Here is a 23,978-nt window from a genome sequence, read left to right on the forward strand (position 1 = left end):
TCCAGAGTAGAGGCACATGAGAATCCTGCAGGCTTCCCTGCTCCTCCTCCTCCTCCTCACCTGGGCCTTGGACTTGGGCCTGGGCCTTGAACTCAGGGCCTGGGCCCTTGAATTCCAGGCCTGGGCCTTGAACTAAGGACCTGAGCCTTGACATCGGGCCCTGAGGCCTTGAACTCGGGGCCTGGGCCTTGGACTGCACTCTGTGACTTGACCTCAAAGGACTTGACTCTGGGACTTGAACTCAAAGCCTAGGGCTTGAACACAGGGCCCTGGGTCTTTACTTTTACTTCAAGGCCCAGGCTCTGAGTTCAAGGCCCAGGCTCTGAGTTCAAGGCCCAGGCTCAGAGTCCCAGGCCTGAGTTCAAGGCCTAGGTCTGCAGTTCCAAGGCCCAGGGCCTGAGTTCAAGGCCCAGGCCTGGAGTGCAAGAGGTTCAGGCCCTGAGTTCCAGTCCCAGGCCCCACAATCAAGACCCAGGGCCAGGCCCCCACTTGAAGGCCCCAGACCCCCACGTTCAAGGCCTGAGCCCCGAAATCAAGGCCTCGGGCCCAGAGTTCCAGGCCCAGGCTGTGGGTTCACAACCCAGGCCCTGAGATGAAGGCCCAGGCCTAGGGTTCCAGGCCCAGGCCCTGAGTTCGAGCCCTGGCCTCAAGTTCTAGGCCTAGGCTGTGATTTCCAGGCCCCAGGCCATGTTCCAGGCCCAGGTCCCATAATCAAGGTGCAGGCCCTAAGGTCAAGGCCTAGGTTGTGAGTTCAAGACCCAGGCCCCAGTTTCAGGCCCTGACTGCAAGATCCAAGCCCAGGCTGTGAGTTCAAATTCATGGCCCCAACTTCTAGGCTTCAAGGCCCAAGGCCCCGGAGGTCAAGGCCCAGACCCCACAATCAAGGCCCAGGCCCTGAGTTCCAGGCCCAGGCTGTGAGTTCAAGGCCCAAGGACTGCAAGTTCAGGCCTAGGCCCCACCATCAAGCCTCAAGCCCTGAGTTCAAGGCCTAGGCCCCAAATTCAAGCCCCAGGCCCTGAGTTCAAGGCATAGACTGTGAGTTCAAGGCCCAGGGCCCGAGTTCAAGTCCTGGTCCCCAAGGCCCAGACCCCAAGTTCAAGGTCCAGGCCCCATGTTCAAGGCTCAGGCCACAAGTTCAAGGCCCAGAGCCCAATTCATGGCCTAGGCCTGGAGTTGAAGGCCTGGGTCCACAGTTCAAGGCCCAAGCCCCAATTTCAAGGCCCAAGCACCAATTTCAAGGCCCTGGCCCGGAGTTCAAGGCCCTGGCCCGGAGTTCAAGGCCCAGCGTTCAAGGCCCAGGCCCTGAGTTGACAACCCAGGCCTAGAGTTGAAATCCTAGGTCCCACTTTCAAGGCCCAGGCCTGGAGTGAAGGCCCGGCCCTGAGATCAACTCCCAGGCCTGCAGTTGAAGGCCCAGGGTTCAGTTCAAGGCCCAGGCCTTGGCCTGGAGTTCAAGACCCGGGCCCTGAGATCAGGCACAAGGACCCTAAGTTCCAGCCCTAACTCCTGGGTTCAAGGCCCAGGCTTGGAGTAGAAATCTCAGGCCCCAAGTTCAAGGCCCAGGATCCGAGTTCCAGGCTCCCAGTTCAAGGTCCAAGCCTGTAGGTCAAGGCCCAGGCCTGGAGTTCAAGGCCCAGGGTTCAGTTCCAGGTCCAGGCCCTGAGTTCAAGGCCCAGCATTCAAGGCCTACGCTAAGAGTTCAAGGCCTACGGCCCAGTTCAAGGCCCAAGCCCCGTGTTCAAGGCCCAGGCCCCAAGTTCAAGGCCCAGGCCCTGAAATCAAGGCCTAGAGCCCAGTTCAAGGCCCAGGCCTGGAACTGAAGGCCCAGGCCCTGAGTTCAAAGCCCAGGCCCCAAGTTCAAGTCCCAGGCCCCGAGTTCAAGGCCCAGGTCTTCAGTTCCAGGCCCAGACCCTGAGTTCCAGGCCCAGGTTCCACAATCAAGACCCAGGCCCCAATTTTTTTTTTTCCACCTAACTCTGTTAAACCATTTTATTTTGCTCTTTTGTAATGCCCAGATTTTTAAGGCCCCCAAAGACAACCATCAGAGTCCAGAGTCAAAGCCAAACCGCAAGGGTCGTTTATTACGAGTTCGAACCCGGTTCCCCCGTGCACTCATTGTCAGTGATGCTGAGAGGCCCCAGCACAATTCCAGCACAGCTTTTATAGACAAGTACAGGGAAGATGAGGAAGACCCCTGGTTACAAGTACATGATTGGTTGACATTTGCCCTAGTTTACTGGTTGCCTCAGGATTGGCCTGGGTCTTCCCGCTGAAGCATGGGTCAGACGGCCTTAACCCTGAGGGTGGGCCTCCAGGAGTGGTTAAGTAGGCACATTCCTGGAGCCAGCGGGTTCCTACCTCCTGGTCCGGGCCGGGTCTGAGAGCTGACACTTAGTTATGTCCAACCTTGAGTGGGCTCCGGGCGGGGACAATTAATCACGTCCTTGCACCAGATAGTGCCCAGATTTGGGGGGGGTGGGGCATGTGATTACAGAGTAGCTATAGGAAGACTGCGGGTATTTTTCCACTTCCCCATGGGTTAGCTAGCAAAGGTACAGAAGCTAAATAGCTGTTAGGGGCATAATGATCACAATTTTATTCTCTATATGCTCTTCACTTTCCAGACATACTTGGTGCAAATCATTCTTATCATCATTTCCTGGATCCAGTGTTGTTGGCCTGAACTCTGATTATGTTCACGTTCTATGACTTTTTCACTGATTCAATGGTATATTTATTCATTCCCCCACTCTTCCTTTTTTTTAAAATTTAATTTATTTATTAATTGAACACAAAATTTTTTGACAAGGTATTGTGCAAAAAGGGTACAGTTACATAGTAGGGCAGTGTGTACATTTCTTGTGATATCTTACGCCTTGTTTTTCTTTCCCTTCTCTAGGTCAGGTAGACATATATACAATATACAATGTATCAAGAACATATACAGTAGCCACGTGGCCTACACCCAAGAAAATTCGCCTAGGGCTTTAAATGTGATGTCGAGATTAGACAATATGTCAACAGTAGTCTTATATGAATGTACATACATAGCTTTTGAGCTATTGTATTCCACTGAGAGGTCAATTTTTGACCTTTATATGTTGAGTAGTTGTTTGGTTTTAGTTACATACTGTTGGGTCGCTGCCCCAATTCTGTGGGAAATACCATTTGACAAGCAGTTTTTGGTTTCACAGACCTGGTCTCTACTGTCTCTCCGGCTCCCTTTCTTAACAGTCATATATCAGGGAGATCATGCCCCTTTGTTTTCTGTGTTCTAGGCTTGTCTCGCTCAACATTATTTGTTCAAGTTCTGACCATTTCCCTGCGAATAGCAATATTTCACCATTCCTAATCGCTATGTAGTATTCCATTGTGTATAGGTACTATATTTTTTGGATCCATTCATCTGTGGAGGGGCATCTGGGTTGTTTCCATATTTTGGCTACTGTGAATTGTGCCACAATAAATATGGACGTGCAAATGTCTTTTTGATATCTTGGGACTTGCTGTTTAGGATAGATGCCTAGGAGTGGTATGGCTGGGTCATAGGGTAGGTCTATATTGAGATTTTGAGAAACCTCCATACTGTTCTCCAAAGTGGTTGTACTAATTTGCACTCCCACCAACAATGGAGAAGGGTTCCTCTTTCCCCGCACCCCCTCCAGGATTTGTTGTTGCCTGAGTTCAGAGTATAGGCCATTCTAACTGGGGTGAGGTGGTATCTCAGGATTGTTTTATTTGCATTTCCTTTACTACCAGGGATGTTGAACATTTCCTCATATGTTTCTTTGCCATTTTTATTTCTTCTCTTGTGAAGTCTCTCTTTAGCTCCTTTGCCCATTTCCTAATTGGTTTATTGGGCTTGGAGGGGCTTAGTTTTTTGAGATTTCTGTAGATGACAGATATTAGGCCTTTGTCTGTTGCTGTGCTGGTAAAGATCCTTTCCCATATGGCTGGCTGTCTTTCTGTTTTGGTGGCTATGTCCTTAGCTGTGCAGAAACTTTTTAATTTGTAGTAGTCCCATTTGTCAAGTCTCTCCCCTATTTGTTGCGCCCCTGGGACTATATTCAGGAAGTTCCTTCCTGTGAGGCCCAAAGTTTTTTAATGAAATAGAGGAAGCAATACAGAAATTTATATGGAACAATAAAAGACCCAGAATAGCAAAAACAATCCTAAGCAGAAAGAACAGTGCTGGAGGAATTACAATACCCAACTTCAAGCTGTATTATAAAGCTATAGTAATAAAAACAGCTTGGTATTGGCACCAGAACAGGCATGAAGACCAATGGAACAGAATAGAAGACCCAGAAATGAACCCACAGAACTATGCCTACTTAATCTTTGATAAAGGAGCTAAAATAATAGGATGGAAGAAAGACAGCCTCTTTAACAAATAGTGTTGGAAAACTGGTTCAACACATGCAACAAACTAAAACTAGATCCTTATATATCACCCTATACCAAAATCAATTCCAAATGGATCAAAGACCTCGAAATTAAAACAGATACCCTGAAAACACTAAAGGAAGGAGTAGGAGAAACACTTGGGCTCCTTGGCACAGGACAGAACTGCCTTAACAAAGACCCAGAAATGTGACAAATCAAAGAAAGGATGGACAAAGGGGACTGCATCAAACTGCAGAGCTTTTGCACGGCAAAGGACATAGCTCGCAAGATAAACAGAAAGCCCACAGATTGGGAAAAGTTCTTTTCCGGCCACACAACGGACAAAGGCCTCATATCTAAAATATATGCACAACTAAAAAAATTACATTCCTCCAAAACAAAACCACAAAGAATCAATAGCCCCCTCAAAAAGTGGGCTAGAGACTTAAAAAGAGACTTCTCTGATGAGGAAATGAGAATGGCCAAGAGACATATGAAAAAGTGCTCTACATCACTGGCCTTAAAAGAAATGCAAATCAAAACAACATTAAGATTCCATCTCACCCCAGTAAGAATGTTCTATATCAAGAAAACTAACAATGACAAATTTTAGAGGGGATGTGGCCAAAAGGGAACCCTACTTCATTGTTGGTGGGAATGTAAACTGGTTCAGCCACTCTGGAAAGCAGTATGGAGAATCCTCAGAAGGCTAAACATAGAACTCCCCTATGACCCAGCAGCCCCACTTTTGGGCATCTACCCAATAGACCACAAACAAGAACACACTAAAGCCACCAGCACAACAATGTTCATCGCTGCACAATTTGTCACAGGTAGAATTTGGAACCAATCCAGATGGCCCCTCAGTAGACAAATGGATCAGGAAAATGTGGTCCATATACACAATGGAATTTATGCCTCTATCAGAAAGAATGACATTGCCCCATTTGTAAGGAAATGAAAGGACTTGGAAAAAATTATACTAAGTGAAGTGAGCCAGACCCAAAGAAACATGGACTTTATGGTCTCCCTCATAGGGAATTATTAGCACAGGTTTAGGCTAGTCACAGCAGAGGATCACAAGAGCCTAATAGCTATGCCCTTACGAATGCGTAAAATGATGCTAAGTGAAATGAACTCCATATTATGGAAAAGACTGTTATATCACTGTTGTAATTACTTTCAACATGCCATGTGAAACCGTAGCTTCTATTATTGATGATCCTCTTGTATCCCCTTCTTGTGGTTGTACCTACACTATCTCTGTATCTTATCTGAGTACATTGGAAATCATGTATACAGGTATTAGAACTAGGAAACTGAAAGGGAATACCAAAATCGAGAGACACAGGGTAAAAAAGACAAATGATTACAAAAGCAATACTTGCAAAACTGTTTAGTGTAAATCTACTGAACAACTCATGGGGGGGGAAGGGGAGTGGGAGGGGGGAATGAGGGAGAAGATAACAAACAGTACAAGAAATGTATCCAATGCCTAAAGTATGAAACTGTAACCGCTCTGTATATCAGTTTGACAATAAAAATTAAAAAAAAAAAAAAGAATTTAGCCTGCTTAGGATCTATATTATGATTCCTCAGTAGCCAGCCTCAGTTGGCAAGTGAATTACCAACATGCACTTTGTGCAAAGATTGCTGTGGTGCCTCTGAGTCCAGAGTAAAAAAAAAAAAAAAAAAAAGGCCCAGCCCCCCAACTTGAAGGCCCCAGACCTCCACCTCAAGGCCTGAGCCCCAAATTCAAGGCCCCGGGCCCAGAGTTTCAGGCCCAGGCTGTGGGTTTACAACCCAGGCCCTGAGTTCAAGGCCCAAGTTCAAGCTGTGGCCTCAAGTTCTAGGCCTAGGCTGTGACTTCCAGGACCCAGGTGGATTTCCAGGCTCAAGGACTAAAGCCCACGCCTAGGGATCCAGCCTGGGATCCTGAGTTCAAGGCCCAGGCCCCCAATCAAGGCCCCAGTCCTGAGTTCAAAGCCTAGGCCTAGAGTTGAAGGCCCAGACCCTGAGATCAAGGCCCAGGCCCTAAGTTCCAGGCCAGGCCCCAAGTTCAAGACCAAGGGCCCAGCTCAAGGCCCAAATCGTGACTTCCAGGCCCAGGCCCAGTTCACACCCAGGCCCCGAGTTCAAAGCCCAGGCCCCACAATCAAGGCCCAGCATTCAAGGCCTAGGCCAAGAGTTCAAGGCCCATGGCCCACTTCAAAGCCTAGGCCCTGAGTTCAAGGCCCTGGCCCCAAGTTCGAGATCCAGCCTGAGTTCCTGTCCCAGGCCCCAATTTCAAAGCCCTGGCCCCAAGTTCAAGGCCAAAGCACTGAGTTCAAGGCCCAGCATTCAAGGCCCAGGCCTCCAGTTCAATGCCCAGCTTTCAAGACCCAGGCTCTTAGGTCAAGGTCCAGATCCTGAGATCAAGGCCCTGGCTATGAGTTCAAGGCCCAGGGCCTGAGTTCAAGGCCCCGGCCCTGAGTTTAAGGCCCAGGCCCCATGTTCAAGGCCCAGGCCCTGAGTTCAAAGCCCAGCCTGAGTTCAAGGTCTAAGTCCTGGGTTCAATGCCCAGGCCTGGAGTTCAAGGCTTAGCATTCAAAGGCACAGGCCCTAAATTTAAGGCCTAGGCCAAGAATTCAAGGCTCAAGGCCCAAGTTCAAGGCCTAGGACTGGAGGTCAAGGCCCAGGCCCTGAGATCAACTCCCAGGCCTGCAGTTGAAGGCCCAGGGTTCAGTTCAAGGTGCAGGCCTTGGCCTGTAGTTCAAGGTCCAGGTCCCGAGATCAAGGCCCAGGCCCCAAGATCAAGGCCCAGACCCTGGGGTCAAGGCCTAGACCCTGAGTTCAAGGCCTAGGCCTGGAGGTCAAGGACTGCGGGGAGCCAAAATAGCTGTCAGGATGTAATTTAAAGAAACTACAAAACTTAACTGACAAGGATGTCTGGTGCTGGCTGTTAGGATGTAACATAAAGAAACTTTAAAACTTAACTGATAGGAAACCTGGCAGCCCGGTTGTCATGCTCTAACAATAAGACACTATAAGACTTAGCTGATAAGTATGTTTGATGCTATTACAACCTTGACTGTTAAGCCTAACACCTTGTCTAGCTTTAATTAACAACCTTGTGAACTTTACCCAGTCCCTGTCCTGAGAAAGAGCATCCCATGGTTCTGTAACCTAGCAACCTAATGACCCTGTCTACTGAGTTACCCTTTGCTGACTACTATATAAGCTGCCCTGCTAAAATAAAATTTGGGACCTTGGTCAGAACCCTGTCTTGGTCTCCCTTCTTGTGTCAAGTTTGTCTTTCATTCAGGTCAATTCCCCCTTGGGCTCCTGTTGACAAAAACCCGCAGGCCAGGGCAAAGGACCCAGGCCCAGTTCAAAGCCCAGGCCCTGAGTTCCAGGCCCAGGCTCTGAGTTCAAAACCAAGGCCCAGGTTCAGAGGCCCAAGCCCTGAGTTCAAGGCCTAGGTCTGCAGTCCAAGGCATGGGCCCTGACTTTAAGGCCCAGGCTCAGTTCAAGGCCCAGGCCCTGAGTTCATGGCTCAGGACTCAAGTTCAAACCCAGGCCCTGTGTTCCAGGCCCTGGCTCCGAGTTTTAGGACCCAATTCAAAGCTCAGGCCCAAGTTCAAGACCAAGACCTGAGTTCCAGGCCCAGGCCCCCAGTTCCCAGCCTCTTCCCCCTCCTCCTCCTCCTTCTCCTCTCCCTGTGTTATTCCCCTCCCCCTCATGATCTCCCCTCATGATCTCCCCTCGTGATCCCCCACACTCCTGATCCCCTACCCCCTGTGGTGTGCAGGGCACATGACACCCTTGGAGGAACTGGCTTCCCCTCCCTCCCCCCAGCCCCAGCCATGGCCTCCCCGCGCCTGGCTGCCTTCTGCTGCCCCAAGCAGGACGCAGGCTCCCGGCTGCTGCTGGCCATGCCCCCCCGTGCCTTCCATGCCCTGCGCCTGGCCTGCGGGGCACTCAGCCTGGCCATGAGGCTGCGAGGGCCCCCTCAGCGGAGTGCAGGGGACCTGGAACCCAGCCCCAGCCTCAGCCCCACCCACATCCTGAGACACGCGGCCACCTGCGACACACTGGGTTGTCTGGGTGAGAGCAAGGGGAGCCTGCCCCCCCTCCCTCCATCCCTCCCTCCTTCCTTCCTTTCTTCCCTCCTTCCTTTCCTCCTTCCTTCCTTTCCTTCCATCCATCCATCCTTCCTTCCCTCCTTCCTTCCCTCCTACCTTCCTTCCCTCCTATCCGCCTTCCTTTCCTTCTTTCTTTCTTTCCTTTCTTCCCTCCCTCCAGCCTTCCCTTCTTCTTTCCCTCCTACCCTCCTTCCTTTGCTTCTTTCTTTCCTTCCTTTCTTCCCTTCATTCCTTCTTCATTCCTTCCCTCCTCCCTTTCCTCCTTCCTTCCCTCTTTCCTTCCAGCCTTCCCTTCTTCCTTTCTTTCCTTCCCTCTTTCCTTCCTTCTTTCCTTCCTGTGTGCCTTCCCTTTCCCTCCATCCTTCCCTCTTTCCTTCCTTTCTTCTCTTCCTTCTCTTTTCCTTCCTTCATCCCTCCACCTTCCCTCCCTCCTTCCCAACAGCCCACCTTCCTTCCCTCCTTTCCTCCTTCCTTCCTTCCCTCCTTTCTTTTCTCTTTCCTAATTCTTTCTTTCCTTCCTTCTCTCTTTCCTCCTTCACACCTATCCTCCTTCCTTCCTTCTTTCTTTCCTTCCTTCCCTTCATTCCTTTTTCCTTCCTTGCCTACATCCTTTTCCCCTTCCTTCCCTCTTTCTCTCCAGCCTTACCATCATCCTTCTTTCTTTCCTTCTTTCCTTCCCTCCTTCCTTCTTTTCTGCCTTCCCTCTGTCCCTTTTGCCTTCCGTCCTTCCTTCCCAGTTCCCTTTCTTCCTTCTGTCCTTCCTCCTTTCCTCCTTCCTTCCTTCCTACCTTCCTTCCCTCCATCCCTCCCCTTTCTTTCCCTCCCCGCATCCTTCCCTCGTTCTTTCCTCCCCTCCCTCCTCCCCTCCCTCCTTCATTCCCTCCCTCTTTCCTTCCTTCCTGTCTTTCCTTCCCTCCTTCCTTCCTACCCGTTATTTCCTTCCCTCCCTCCCTCTATCATTCCATCCTACTTCCTTCCTTCCTTTCTGCTGGCTTCCTTGCATCCATCTATCCTTGCTTCCTTCCTGCCCTCCTTCCCTCCTTCCTCACAATCCTTCCCCGGTCCTTCCTTCCTTCCTTTTCTTCCCTCCCTTCCTCCTTCCTTGCTTCTGTCCTACCCTCTGTCCTTCCTTCCCTCCTTCCTTCCTTCCCTCCCTCCCTCGCAATCCTTCCCTCCCTCCTTCTTTCCTTCCCTCCTTTCCTCCTTCCTTCCTTTCCTCCTTCCCTTCTTCCTTCCTTCCTTCCTTCCTTCCTTCCTTCCTTCCTTCTTTCCTTCCTTCCTCCCCTCCCTGCTCCTTGCCTCCTTCCTTAAATAAGCTGACAGTAAATGCATTTTGAAATCAGCGAACACACGTAAAATCCATCAGTTCGAAAACAAGACACAGTTAAAAATTAATACACAGCATTTAATATGTATCATGTCATATGTAATATGTGTGATATGGTACTCAGTGCGCAATACATGTAATATGCAATGTGCAATATATATGATGTAATATGTGATATATAATAGATGTGATGTAATATGTGATATATAATATATGTGATATAATATGCGATGTGTAATATATATGATGCAATATGCAATTATATATATATAATGTAGTATGTGATGTGTAATGTAGGTGATATAAGTTCGAAGTGTAATATATGTGATGCAATATGCAATATATAACACATATGATGTAATATGCAGCATACAATAGATGTGATGTAATATGCAATGTATAATGTATATGATCTAATATACAGCATATAATATATGTTGATGTGTAAGATATATGATGTAATATGCAATGGGCAATATGTGTGATGTAATATGCAATGGGTAATATATATGATGTAATACGCAATGTGTAATATATATGATGTAATATGCAATATGTAATATGTGGGATGTAATATACAATATATAATATCTGTGATGTAATGTGCATATAATATGCAATCTGTAAATCATATAATACATAATATGTGATGTAATATGCAATGTGTAATAAGTGTGATGCATATGCAATATATAATATTAGATCTGTAATATATGTAATGTAATATCCAATATGTAACTTAGGTTATGTAATGTGCGATATATAACATATATGATAAAATATGCAATATGTAACATACGTGATATAATATGCAATGTGTAAAGTATATGATGTAATATGCAATATATATCTAACTTAACATGTGATGTGTAATATATGTGATGTAATAGTCCATGTGTAATATATGTGCTGTAATACGAAGCATGTAATATATATGATGTAATATGCAATGTGTAATGTGTATGATGCAATATGCATATAATATGCAATATGTAATATATATCATATAATACGTAATATGTGACGTAATACGCAATATATAATATACATGATGTAATATTCGATATGTAATATATGTGATGTAATATGCAATTCATGATATATATGATGTAATATGCAATATATAACATATATAGTGCAATGTTCAATGTGTAATATATGTGATGTAACACACAATGTGTACTATACGTGATGTAATGTGGGATATGTAACACAGATGGTGTAATATGTGAGGTGTAATATATGTGATGTAATAATGTGTGATATATGTGACATCATATGTGATATGTAATATATGATGCAATATGCATATAATATGCAATGTGTAATGTATACAGTACGTAATACGTGACATAATATGCAATGTGTAATATACATGATATAATACGCGATATGTAATATATGTGATGTAATATTCGATGTGTGATATACGTGATGTAATATGTGACATGTGACATACGTGACGTAATACACGATGCGTAATATGCATGATGCAATACTCATTACGTCATATACATCCTGTAATATGCAATCTATTCCACTCAGAGTCGATCATGCCTGCCTTTTCCCTGCGTCTCCGCAGGGTTGGTGCTGCAGTCGGCCGTGTGGCTGGGGTTCCCGGGCGCCATGCCGGGCCTCGTGGAGGATGGGGAGACCTGGGCAGGCGTGGGGCCTACGGCCTTCTGCGTTGCTAGTGCGGTGAGTGTGCAGTAGAGCACTGTGCAGGGAGTCCACCCGGGAGCACTGTGCAGGGAGTCTACCTGGGAGCACTATAGAGGAAGTCCACATTGAGCACTGTGCAGGGAGTCTACCTGGGAGCACTGTACAGGTAGTCCACAGGGAGCACTATGCAGGGAGCCTCATAGGGAGCACTGTAGAGGGAGTCCACAGGGAACACTGTAGAGGGAGTCCACCCGGAAGCACTGTGGAGGGAGTCCACCCGGGAGCACTGTAGAGGGACTCCACCAGGAGCACTGTACAGGGAGCACTCTTGTCTCACACTCCCCCCTCTAGTTGTGGATCCAGCTGTTTTACGCCGCCTGCTTCTACTGGCTCTTCTGCTATGCCCTGGACAGCTACCTGGTGGTGCGGAGGTCATCCGGGGTCAGGTAGGATCACCTGATGCCATTCTTGTCTTTAAGTCATTGTCCAGGGGAGATGCCACCCCCGGTGAGAGAAACAAGGAAGGCCTGCCTCCACTTACCCTTTTGTCCTCTGCCCATTTTCCTCCCCGGCCCCAGCACCATCCTGGTCTACCGCCTGATGTCCTGGGGCCTGGCCGGGCTGCTGTGTGCAGAGGGCGCCCTGGTGCTCTACTCCCCATCCCTGAGCAGGTGAGCATGTGATTCCCCCTCTTTCCCTCCCTCCTTCACCTCTTCCTTCCCTCCTTCGTTCCATCCTCTCTCTCTCCTCTCTGTCCCTAGGACTATGGGGGGAGCACTGGGGAGGGAGCACTGGACACTGGGGAGGGAACACTGAGCCCTGGGGAGGAAGCACTGGGCCCTGGGGAGGGAGCACTGAACCCTGGGGAGGGAGCACTGGGCCCTGAGGAGGGAACACTGAGCACTGGGGAGGGAGCACTGAGCACTGAGGAAGGAGCACTGACCCTCTGGGGAGGGAGCACTGGGCCCTGGGGAGGGAGCATTGATCCCTGGGGAGGGAGCACTGAATACTGGGGAAGGAGCACTGTCACTGGTGAAGGAGCATTGAGCCCTGGGGAGGGAATACTGACCCTGTGGAGGGAGCACTAAGCCCTTGGGAGGGAGCACTAAGTGCTGGGAAGGGAGCAAAAGGCCATGGGGAGGGACCACTGTGCCTGGGGAGGGAGCACTGAGCACTGAGCACTGGGTAGGGAGCATTGGGCCATGTGGAGGGAGCATTGGGCCATATGGAAGGAGCACTAAGCCCTGGAGAGAGCACTCAGCACTAGGGAAGGAGCACTGAGCACTGGGGAGGAAGCACTGAACCCTAGGGAGGGAGCATTAAACACTGGGGAGGGAGCACTAAGCAATGGGGAAGGAGCACTGAGCCCTGGGAGAGAGCACCAGGGAGGAGTACTGAGCGCTGGGGAGGGAGCAATAAGAACTGGGGAGGGAGCACTGAGCCCTGGGGAGGGAGCACTAGGCCCTGAAGAAGGATCACTGGACCCTGTGGAGGGAGCACTGGGCCCTGGGGAGGGAGTATTGAGCCTGGCAAGGGAGCACTGAGCACTGGGGAGGGAGCACTGAACCCTTGGAAGGGAGCACTTGGCCATGGAGAGGGAGCACTAAACCCTGGGGAGGGAGTACTGGACCAGGGGATAGAGCACTGAGCCCTGGGGAAGAAGCACTACGCCCTGGGGAGGGAGCACCAGGGAGGGAGCACTGGGCCTCAGGGAGCACTCACCCTGCCTTTCCCGCATCTTCCCCCAGGTGTGAGGGGAGCACGATGCAGGTGCTCCCCCTGCACCTGGCCACCTACCTGCCCCTTCTACTGGCCATGCTGGGAATCCCTGTACTCCGGCGGGGCACGCTCAGTGCGGGTGAGTCCTGAGACACACAAGGGACACACGCGCATGTGCAGGGAATACACGATATACAGTGATCAATGTGATTATAGGTGACATGTGATATTACACAGTATTACATAGTATATATTATTGCATAATATATTATATAACATGTAACATATAATATATAATATAATTACATAATATATCATATAATATATAATTTTATATAATATATGAGATTATATATTATAATATATAATTATATAATAAAATTACATTATTAATTATACTAACAAGTAAAAACTAATTGTTAACTAATTAACAGTTATAATTAATAATAATAGCTAATTATTACTGATTAATCATTACAATTAATAATCATCACTAATTATATAGATAATTAACAATTAGCATTAATTAACATAATGTTATTATTGATTATTTATTCTTATTTATTTGTTATATTTGTTTATTTTATTATTAATTTTTATGTATTTATTCTTAATTTTTTGTACATTTATACTTAATATATTTGTATGAATTTTCTGTATTAATTTGTTCTCCTGTGTTTATTGTATATTTATTTATTTCCTGTGATTGGTTTTATTCTGTATTGATGGTGATTTCTCCTCCTGAGCAGTGGACTCTGCGATCAAGGGCGGCCAGGGCGTCTACACCGCACGCGAACGCAAGGCGCAGGCCCTTGTGGGGAGACGACTTCTGCGCCCCGGGGTGGTGCTGGGCGCCTGGTGGGGGTCCCGACCTGGAGGAGGGGGAACTTCCGGCCCTCCCTCCTGCCCTCTCCCCTTCCCTTCTTCTTGCCCTCCCTCCTTCCCTCCTTCCCTCTTCCTTCCCTCCTTCCTGCCCTCCTTCCTTCCTCCTTCCTTCCTTCCCTCCATCCTTCCATCCTTCCTTCCTGTCAATCTATTCTTCATTTCTTCCTTCCTTCCCTCCATCCTTCCTGTCAATTTTTTGTTCGTTTATTTGTTCCTTCCTTCCTTCCTTCCCTCCATCTTCCTTTGGATGTTTCCTCGTTCCTTCCTCCCTCCCTCACTTCTTCCTTCTTCTCTCTCTCCATCCTTCCTTCCTTCATTCTTTCCTTCCTTTCCTACTTCCTCCTTCTGACTTTCCCTCCTTCCTTCCATTTTCCTTCCTTCCATCCTTCCCTCCTTTCTTCCTTCCTTTCTTCCTCCTTCCTTACTTCCCACTATCCTACCCTCCTCCCTACTCCCTTCCCTCCTTCCTTCTTCCATTTTCTGTCCTTCCCTCCTTTTGTCCTTCCATCCTTCCCTCCTTCCCTCCCTCCCTCCCTCCCTCCCTCCCTCCCTCCTTCCTTCCTTCCTTCCTTCCTTGTTTCCTTCCTTCCTTTCTTCTTCCTCTCCTTCCTTCCCTCCCTCCTTCCTTCCTTCCTTCCTTTCCTCCTTCCTTATTTCCTCTTTCCTTCTACCCTGCTTCCCTCCCTCCTTCTTCCTCCTTCCTTCCTCCCTCCTTCCATCCTTTCTCCCTTCCTTGTTTGCTTCCCTCCTTCCTTCCTTCCTTCCCTCATCCTCCCTCTTTACCTCCCTCCCTCCTTTCTTCCTTCCTTTCTTCCTCCTTCCTTCCTCCCTCCTTCTTTTCCTCCCTCCCTCCTTCCTTCCTTCCTTCCATCCTTCCTTCCTTCCTTTCTCCCTTCCTTCCTTCCTTCCCTCCATCCTTCCCTCCTTCCTTCTTTCCTTTTTTTCTTCCCTCTGTCCCTGCTTCCCTCCTTCCTTCCCTCCCTCCTTCCTTCCTTCCCTCCCTCCTTCCTTCCCTCCCTCCCTCCCTCCTTCTTTCCTTCCTTCCTTCCTTCCCTCCATCCTTCCCTCCTTCCTTCTTTCCTTTTTTTCTTCCCTCTGTCCCTGCTTCCCTCCTTCCTTCCTCCCTCCTTCCTTCCTCCTTCCTTCCTTCCTTCCCTGCTTCCTTCCCTTCTTCCTTCCTCCTTCCTTCCTTCCTTCCTTCTCTGCTTCCTTCCCTCCTTCCTTCCTCCTTCCTTCCTTCCTTCCTTCCTTCCCTCCTCCCCCCTCCTTCCTTCCCTCCTCCTTCCTCCCTCCCTGCTGCTCTGGCCCCTTGACCCTCACCCCCATGACCATAGCTCTGCTGCTCCCTGGCACATGCCTGGCCCATCCTCCCCGCCTCTCCTGGGCCAGGCTGGCTTCGAACCCCCGATCCTCCCATCTCGGCCTCCCAATGGGCTCCGGGGGTCATGGATCTGCCACGACCTGAGCCGCAGGACAAAGCCGCTCTGGGGCCCTGGTTCAGGGGGTGGAGTGCTGTGCCTGGAGCTCATGCTGACCCACCCTCCCTCCCACACTCCCTCCTTCCCTCCGTCACCCCTCCCACCCCTCCCTCCCTTCCTCTCCCTCCCTCTCCCTCCCACCTCTCCCTCTCTCCCTTTCTCCCTCACACCCCTCCTTTCCTCCCTTCCCCCCTCCCTCCCTCCCTTCCTTCCTTCCTTCCTTCCTTCCTTCCTTCCTTCCTTCCTTCCTTCCCTCCCTCCCTCCTTCTCTCTCTCCCTCCCTCCTATCCTCCCTCTTTCCCACTCTTCCCTCCCACACTCCCTTCCCTCCCTCCCTCCCTCCCACTGCTCCCTCCATCCCTCTTTCCCTCCCACCCCTCCCTCCCTCCCTCATTCCCTCCTCTCCCTCTCACAGCTGGGGGTGCAACCTGCTCAATGAGGGGCTCCTCCTCTACCTGGACACACAGCCCAGCCTTGGCGAGCGCGCACACAGAGGCCTGCGGCAGGCGGCCACCACCACCTGGGTCATGGCGGTAAGCACCCAACACCCAGCACCCAGCCCGCCCATCACCCATCACCCAATCACCCAATCACCCACCCACCAATCACCCAATCACCCATTACCCATCACCCATCCCAACCACCCGTCACCCAACATCCAATCACCCAACCAACCACCAGTCACCCATCACCCAGCCCACCCACCCATCACGCATCACCCAATCACCCACCAATCACCAATCACCCAAACAACCCACCCACCAATCACCCAACCCACCCACCAATAACCCAGCCCACCCAGCAATCACCCAACCCACCCATCACCCATCACCCATCCCACCCACCCCAATGTCATAAATCTCGTTCTATTACACTGATAGCATGTATCTCCCTCCCTCCCTCCTTTCCTCTTTCCTTCCTTCCTTCCCTCCTTCCTCCCATCCATCCCTCCCTCCCTCCTTCCTTCCCTCCCTCCCTCCTTCTTTCCTTGCTTCCTTCCTTCCTTCCCTCCCTCCTTCCTTCCTTCCCTCCCTCCTTCCTTCCCTCCCTCCCTCCCTCCTTCTTTCCTTCCTTCCTTCCTTCCTTCCTTCCTTCCTTCCTTCCTTCCTTCCTTCCTTCCTTCCCTCCCTCCCTCCCTCCCTCCCTCCCTCCTTCCCTCCCTCCCTCCCTCCAGGGCATCCTGAACCCGGCCCAGGGCTTCCTCCTGTCCCTGGCCATGCAAGAATGGACGTTGTCGTGCTGCCTGGCCTCCCCCCTGGGCCCCCTCCCATGGGGGGCGGAGGAGGAGGAGGAGGAAGAGGAGCAGGGAGGCCTCCCCCCGGCCCCCACCAATGCCCTCCCAGCCCCCAGCGAAGGTGACCTCTCCTCCTGCCCAGGATTCAAACCCAGCGCCCTGGACAGCCACACAACCAGCCACACACAGGAGGGAAACTGAGTCAGCCCGGATTCACCCACCTCCCCACCCCCACACCTCCAAGGAGCTTCCTCCTCCTCGTTTCCCTCACATTCACAATCCCTCTCTTCCTCCTGCCTCAGTTTACCCTCCCTTCTTCCTGCCCTCGTTTACCCTCCCTTCAACTCCAGCCTCAATAATAGAGCAACCAACACAGCAAATGCACCCACCATCCAGTGTATGTTTGTTCTTTGCAAGGCCCAGACCTGAGTTCCAGGCCTGAATTCAAGGCCCAGGTCCTGAGTTCAAGGCCCAGGCCCCCAGTTCAAGGCTCAGACCTGAGTTCAAGGCTCAGACCACAATTCAAGGCCCAGGACCCAAGTTCAAGGGTCAGAGCTGAGTTCAAGGCCCAGACTTGAGTTCAAGGCCCAGGCCTGAGGTTCAAGTCTAAGGCTCCAAGTTCAAGACCCAAGCCCTGAGTTCAGGACAAGGCTCTGAGTTCAAGGCCCAGGAACCCAGTTTAAGGCCCAGACCTTAGTTAATGGCACAGACCTGAGTTCAAGGCACAGACCTGAGTTCAAGGCCCAAGCTCCAGGTTTTAGGCCCAGGCACAGAGTTCAAGGCCCAGGCCCCGAGTTCAAGGCCCAGGACCCAAGTTCAAGGGTCAGAACTGAGTTCAAGGCCCAGATTCCGAGTTCAAGTCTCAGGCCACGAGTTCAAGGCCCAGGCAGAGCATTCAAGGGCCAGGCCCCAAGTTCAAGGCCTGAGTTCTAGGCCCAGGCCCCTAGTTCAAGGCCAATGGCTGGAGTTCAAGGGCCAGACCTGAGTTCAAGGCACAGGCCCCAAGTTCAAGGCCCAGGCCCTGAGTTCAAGGTCAGACCTGAGTGCAAGGCCCAGGCCTGGGGTTCAAGGCTGAGGCTCTGAGTTCAAGGCCCAAGCCCTGAATTCAGGCCAAGGCTCTGAGTTCAAGGCCCAGGACCCCAGTTTAAGGCTCAGACCTGAGTTCCAGGCCTAGGCCCCGAGTTCAAGTCCCAGACCTGAGTTCAAGGCCCAAGCTCCACGTTTTAGGCCCAGGCCCCGAGTTCAAGGCCCAGACCCTGAGTGCAAGGCCCAGGCCCTGAGTTCAAGGGTCAGACCTGAGTTCAAGGCCCAGGCCTGGGGTTCAAGGCTGAGGCTCCGAGTTCAAGGCCCAAGCCCTGAGTTCAGGCCAAGGCTCCGAATTCAAGGCCCAGGACCCCCAGTTTAAGGCTGAGACCTGAGTTCCAGTCCTAGGCACCGAGTTCAAGTCCCAGACCTGAGTTCAAGGCCCACGCTCCGAGTTTTAGGCTCAGGCCCCAAGTTCAAGGCCCAGGACTCAAGTTCAAAGGTCAGAACTGAGTTCAAGGCCCAGATCTGGAGTTCAAGGCCCAGATCTGGAGGTCAAGGCCCAGGCCTATGTAGAGCATTCAAGGGCCAGGCCCCAAGTTCAAGGCTTGAGTTCTGGGCCCAGGTAGCGAGTTCAAGGCCCATGACCCAAGTTCAAGGGTCAGACCTGAGTTCAAGGCCCAGGCCTGGGGTTCAAGGCTGAGGCTCCGAGTTCAAGGCCCAAGCCCTGAATTCAGGACAAGGCTCCGAGTTCAAGGCCCAGGACCCCAGTTTAAGGTCCACACCAGAGATCCAGGCCTAGGCCCTGAGTTCAAGTCCCAGACCTGAGTTGAAGGCCCAAGCTCTGAGTTTTGGGCCCAGGCCCCGAGTTCAAGGCCCAGGCCCCGAATTCAAGGCCCAGGACCCAAGTTCAAGGGTCAGAACTGAGTTCAAGGCCCAGTTCCAGAGTTCAAGGCACAGGCCACGAGTTCAAGGCCCAGGCAGAGCATTCAAGGGCTTGGCCCCAAGTTCAAGGCCTGAGTTCTAGTCCCAGGTAGCAAGTTCAAGGCCCATGGCCCGAGTTCAAGGCCCAGACCTGAGTTCAAGGCAGAGACCTGAGTTCAAGGCCCATGGCCCAAGTTCTAGGCCCAGGCCCGAGTTCAAGGCTCAGGCCCTGAGTTCCAGGCCCAGCCCCGAGTTCAAGGGCTAGACCCTGAGTTCAAGGCCCAGGCTGAGAGTTCAAGGCCCAGGCCACAAGTTCAAGGCCTAGACCCCAAGTTCCAGGACCAGGCCTAGAGTTGAAGATCTAGGTCCCAATTTCAAGGCCCAAGCCTGGAGGTCAAGGCCTAGACCCCGAGTTCAAGGCCCAGGGCCCAAGTTAAATGCCCAGGCCTGGAGATCAAGGCCCAGGCCCTGAGATCATCTCCCAGGCCTGCAGTTGAAGGCCCAGGGTTCAGTTCAAGGACGAGGAGCCTTGATGACACAAATCCATGAATGATCTCAAAGTCGTCTTACGATCTCTGTGCAGTGGTTTTGGGAGGGTTTACATTCAGCATCTCATGAGGACAACGAATCTCCATCTCTGTCACCTCCGCCTTTCCATTGATTTCCTCCATCTTCCTGTCAAGCCTTTTGTTTTCCACAACCCACACACTGGTTTCTGGGAGTTCTTTCTGTCAAAGTATATGTGACCTGTTCCAAGGAAGTCCCACCATCCTCATTTCCAGACTCATCACTTATGCCATCATTTTGTCCTCATGTTTATGCATGAATGCAAATGACCCCATGTGTGAAAGTGAGTGTGGAAATCCCTCACCTGTGAGTCCCAGTTGGTAGACCCCGAGCCAAGAGAGTCACCATGGCTTTGTGTGTGTGTGTGGGGGGGGGGGTTAATGGTGCTTGAACTCGGGACACGGGTCCTGCCCTTGAGCTTTGCTACGCAAGGATAAGCCCTCCACCCCTTCTTGCTCCACAGCTGTACCTCCATCCCTGCCTTCCTTGATTGGTAGTTAATTGCAGATAAGTGTCTCCATTTTCACCCCGGGCTTGGAACTGTGTTCCTCAGATCTCAGCCTCGTGAGTAGTTGGGATGACAGGTGTACACACACACACACACACACACACACACACACTTCATATTTCTGTTTTTACCACATTCTTCCCATCCATCCACTCAGGTGTTGGGGGGGAAACAAAATGCACAGAGTCCCTGTGGAAATGGTGAAAGCTCACCTTTCCTTCCTTTCTTGTCCCACCTAGTTATTTTGCAATTATGGGTATACAAAGGGCATCCATCCTATCCTAGGGTCATAATCCATATTTTCCTGTGCATATCCATTTTTGTGCATTCGACAATGACATTTTTTCTTCCCAGAGACACGCAGGGACGCATACAAATCAATGCATTGATCTCGAATGGATTCAACCACACTGATTTGCAATCACAGGATGGATGAGAGGACAGTAGGCAGCTTTGCACACGGAAAAATAAGATCTCAGAGGAAAGATGACTTTCATTCACCTCCACCTTCGTGTATGGATTGAATTGATCCCTCCGTTCATTGACCCTTTATGTATCTTTGTCTGTTTCCTGTTGTGGGGAAAGATGCCAGGCTCAATCTGTAAGACTTGGGGGAGAGGTAGGGGGAGGAGGAAAAAATACATCCATTCACCATGTTCTGATGTGGGAATGGAGCTACAGGTGGAGACATCATGGGTATTTGTTGGTAGGAAGATGGGGTGAAAGAATTGATGGTCAATAAATAAATAAATCACTCCTGGGAAGTTGGATTTTTTGCATGGAGGGAGGGAAAAATTGGGCCACCATGGCGCCATCTTGGTTGTGGAACCCGTTCCTACCAATGGTGACTTTTCTGGGGTGGTCAGTGGACCCTAAGCCTTCCACCAAGAAGTGAAATAGCTTCCTAATATGAAAGATTGGGCAACATAATAATAATAATTTAGATTCAGATCAATAAGCTTATACGGACATATTTTTTCTCCAAATTGTATTGTGTATATATATATATATATATATATACTTTTTAATATTTTATACGTGATGGGATGATTTTACCTGATTGGCGCCCATTGCTGTTTACTAGGGAACATGGTTAGTTTGACTTTTCCAACATGGCGAAATGGGTTGTATCCAGCTGGTCTCCATTTCCTGTAAGGCGGGAGGGGAACAAGAAGTCATATCCATCCAGAAGAAGGAGCCACTCACTTTTTTATTTTGGTAATAATCAAATATACTTCCCCGACCATCTGATCATGTTTGATACGATCAAACCCCATTTGCATGGTGCCTCTACAAAGCTCAACTCTATGGTGACTACAACCTAAGTCAGGTTCTCTTCTGCCATGAGTGAATATATAGTACACAGAATATATTAGTTTACTGTAGATGACAAGACATCATATATATTGCATAGAATATATATTATATCAAATATATGATGTAAAATGATGATGCACAAGAAACATGTCCACCTTATGTATGTATAAAATATATATTATATAGAATGTATTATGGTAACTCTATTATACAGAGAGATAGATCGATAGATCAATAGATAACATGTCCACCTTCTGTATGTATAATATATATTATATAGAATATATTATGGTAAATATATATTTTACAGAGAGATAGATCGATAGATCAATTGATAGAGCGATACCTTCCTCCCTCCCTCCCTCCATCCATGGACGCACCCAGCCTTTACTCAGAGCAGCAAGCAACCGTATCAACAGACTTCCCTTTGCGTAATAGGCAATGAAGATGATGTATCCAGAATCTGAGGTCAAAAAAGGGGGGGGGGGAGAGAAAGAAAACAGAAGGATGTACATTCAATGCACATTCACTTTCACCATGAAATTTGTTCTTATTTTTTTAACACATCTCTATCTCTCTTTTTTTACATAGCATTATCATCCTGCACCTGAAAAAATACATAGCCCATGACTCTGTTTTCCTTGCTGGCTTTTCCTTGTCCAAAATATATTAATAATCATAATCATAAAAATAATAATGGTTACTCTCACTTTTCTTTGGTTGTGGTAGGTTTTTTTAAGTGGTTGTACCCAGGAGTTGCCATTTCAATACCTATATTGAGGGTATAGATAAATAGATAGATAGATAGATAGATATAGATAGATAGATAGATAGATATAGATATATAGATGTATAGATATAGATATATAGATATATACACATATATGTATATATAGATATATATAGATACATAGATAAAGATATATAGATATACACATATATGTATATATATATAACATAGATACATGGGTAAAGAGATAGACATATAAAGATATAGATATATAGATAAGATCTATCTCTTTCACCCCCTCGCTCATCCCCTCGCATGTTCCCTTGTAGATTTCTAGGCACAAGTGAGAATTAGAATTCCTGATTAACGGTCAATAACATGCAAGAATATATCCCACCAAGTATACCTCATCCATGATACCCTTTTCATTCCCCTACCCTAGTTATGTACTGATAGCGCGTTCATTATCCAAGTATGTACACTTCGGTGATGTATACTATTTGTTTCCTTATGTGTCACTTGCACTTCTATCATTTATATTATTCATTTACATATATATATAATTTATATTTCCTCAGTAGCAGGGACAACAGGAGTGAGGCACCAGCACCCAGTGACTTATTAGATAGATGGGTAGATAGATATAGATATTCTGATATATGATCTATAATGAAATATAATATATATAATTAAATATGTGAGCTCTATGGGTAGGGGATGGGTGTTCAAATGGTGTCACTGTGTTAAGTTTTCTCAGACTCACATTTGGTTTCATAAACACTGACATATTCGATGGCCGCAGGTTCGTGGTTTTGACTCGTGTCATGTGTTCTGGAAAACAAGAGGAAAAGAAGGGACCCATACTCATGGGACCATCTCATTCCATTTAATCAATATATTATTATTATTATCATCATTATTATTATTATTATTATTTGAGCACCTAATTAGCTGTTTGGGTTTTTTTTGTTTGTTTGTTGTGCTCAGTGTCCTCAGTGGGGTATGCAATGCCCAGATTTTTCTCATGTATACCTCTCTCTCTCTCTCTCTCTCTCTAATGTAACTGGGGTGACAGCTGGGGTTCCAGGTGGGGTTCCAAGATGCCCTACCTGATGAGTAGTGACACATGGGAGAGGGGAATATGGGGGTCACCAGGTCCTGTATCCGGAGCGTGCTGGACTCACTTGGTGTAGAAGCCGAGGTCCATGGTGTCACCATTCTCCCTGTTGCACTGGGCAAGATAGTGTATGGAGATCAGCAGCCACCCACCCTCCCAGATGGCACCCGAGGAGTTGGACACCAGGTTCAGGGTGTACCAGTCCCCCAAGTTCTGCCTACCAGACACCTGGCTCTGAAGGTCCACAGTCACCAGACAGCACAAATCCTGCCATCCCTCCTTCCCTCCCTCCTACCTTCCTTCCTTCCCTCCTTCCCACCTCCCGCTGTGCTCCCTCCATCCCTCCTTCCTTCCTATCATCCCTCCCTTTGCTTCCTTCCCTGCTTCCCTCCCTCCTACCTTCCCTCCTTCCTTAATTCTCAGCTCCTTCTGTCCCTCCCTCCATCCCTCCTTCCTTCCTTCCATCCTTCCCCTTCTCTCCTTACCTGCTTTCTTCCCTCCTACCTTCCCTCCTTCCCACCTCCCTTCATCCCTCTCTCCATCCCTCCTTCCTTCCATCCCTCCCCCTTCCCTCCTTATCCTGCTTCCCTTCTTCCTACCTTTCCTCCTTCCCTTCCTCCCACCTGCCTCCATCCCTCACTCCATCCCTCCCCCTTGCTTGCTTCTCTGCTTCCCTCCCTCCTACCTTTCCTCCTTCTGACCTCCTCCATCCCTCACTCCATCCCTCCTTCCTTCCATCCATCCCTTCACTTTCCTTCCTTCCCTGCTTCCCTCCCTCCTATCTCCCCTCCTTCCCTCCTTCGCACCTCCATACATTTCTCCCTCTATCCCTCCTTCCTTCCTTTCATCCCTCCCCCTTGCTTCCTTACATGCTTCCCTCCCTCCTACCTTCCTTCCTTCCCTCCTTCCCACCTCCCTCCAACTCTCCCTCCATCCCTTCCCTTTCCTTCCTTCCCTGCTTCCAACCCTAGTACCTT

At 49.3% G+C, this 23,978-nt stretch overlaps 1 protein-coding gene across 1 annotated transcript; it reads left to right on the forward strand.

The window, feature by feature from the left end:
* The first annotated feature begins 8,231 nt into the window (after positions 1-8,231).
* Positions 8,232-22,231, forward strand: Gpr143 (G protein-coupled receptor 143). Its single transcript, XM_048333358.1, has 8 exons — positions 8,232-8,472; positions 11,420-11,535; positions 11,851-11,945; positions 12,078-12,170; positions 13,248-13,357; positions 13,968-14,076; positions 15,997-16,114; positions 22,214-22,231. Exons 1-8 carry the CDS (start codon positions 8,232-8,234, stop codon positions 22,229-22,231), a joined length of 900 nt encoding a protein of 299 aa, XP_048189315.1.
* The last annotated feature ends 1,747 nt before the right edge of the window (positions 22,232-23,978 follow it).

The sequence above is a fragment of the Perognathus longimembris genome, chromosome 24 (assembly GCF_023159225.1).
Source record: "Perognathus longimembris pacificus isolate PPM17 chromosome 24, ASM2315922v1, whole genome shotgun sequence".
NCBI classification, from domain to species: domain Eukaryota; kingdom Metazoa; phylum Chordata; class Mammalia; order Rodentia; family Heteromyidae; genus Perognathus; species Perognathus longimembris.

What these genes read in the sequence shown, in the direction of transcription:
- Gpr143 (XM_048333358.1), top strand. Translation starts at nt 8,232, where the DNA reads ATGGCCTCCCCGCGCCTGGCTGCCTTCTGCTGCCCCAAGCAGGACGCA. An exon ending in CGACACACTGGGTTGTCTGG is followed by an intron (nt 8,473 to 11,419) that starts GTGAGAGCAAGG and finishes GCGTCTCCGCAG; the next exon opens with GGTTGGTGCTGCAGTCGGCC. An exon ending in GGGGTGGTGCTGGGCGCCTG is followed by an intron (nt 14,077 to 15,996) that starts GTGGGGGTCCCG and finishes TCCCTCTCACAG; the next exon opens with CTGGGGGTGCAACCTGCTCA.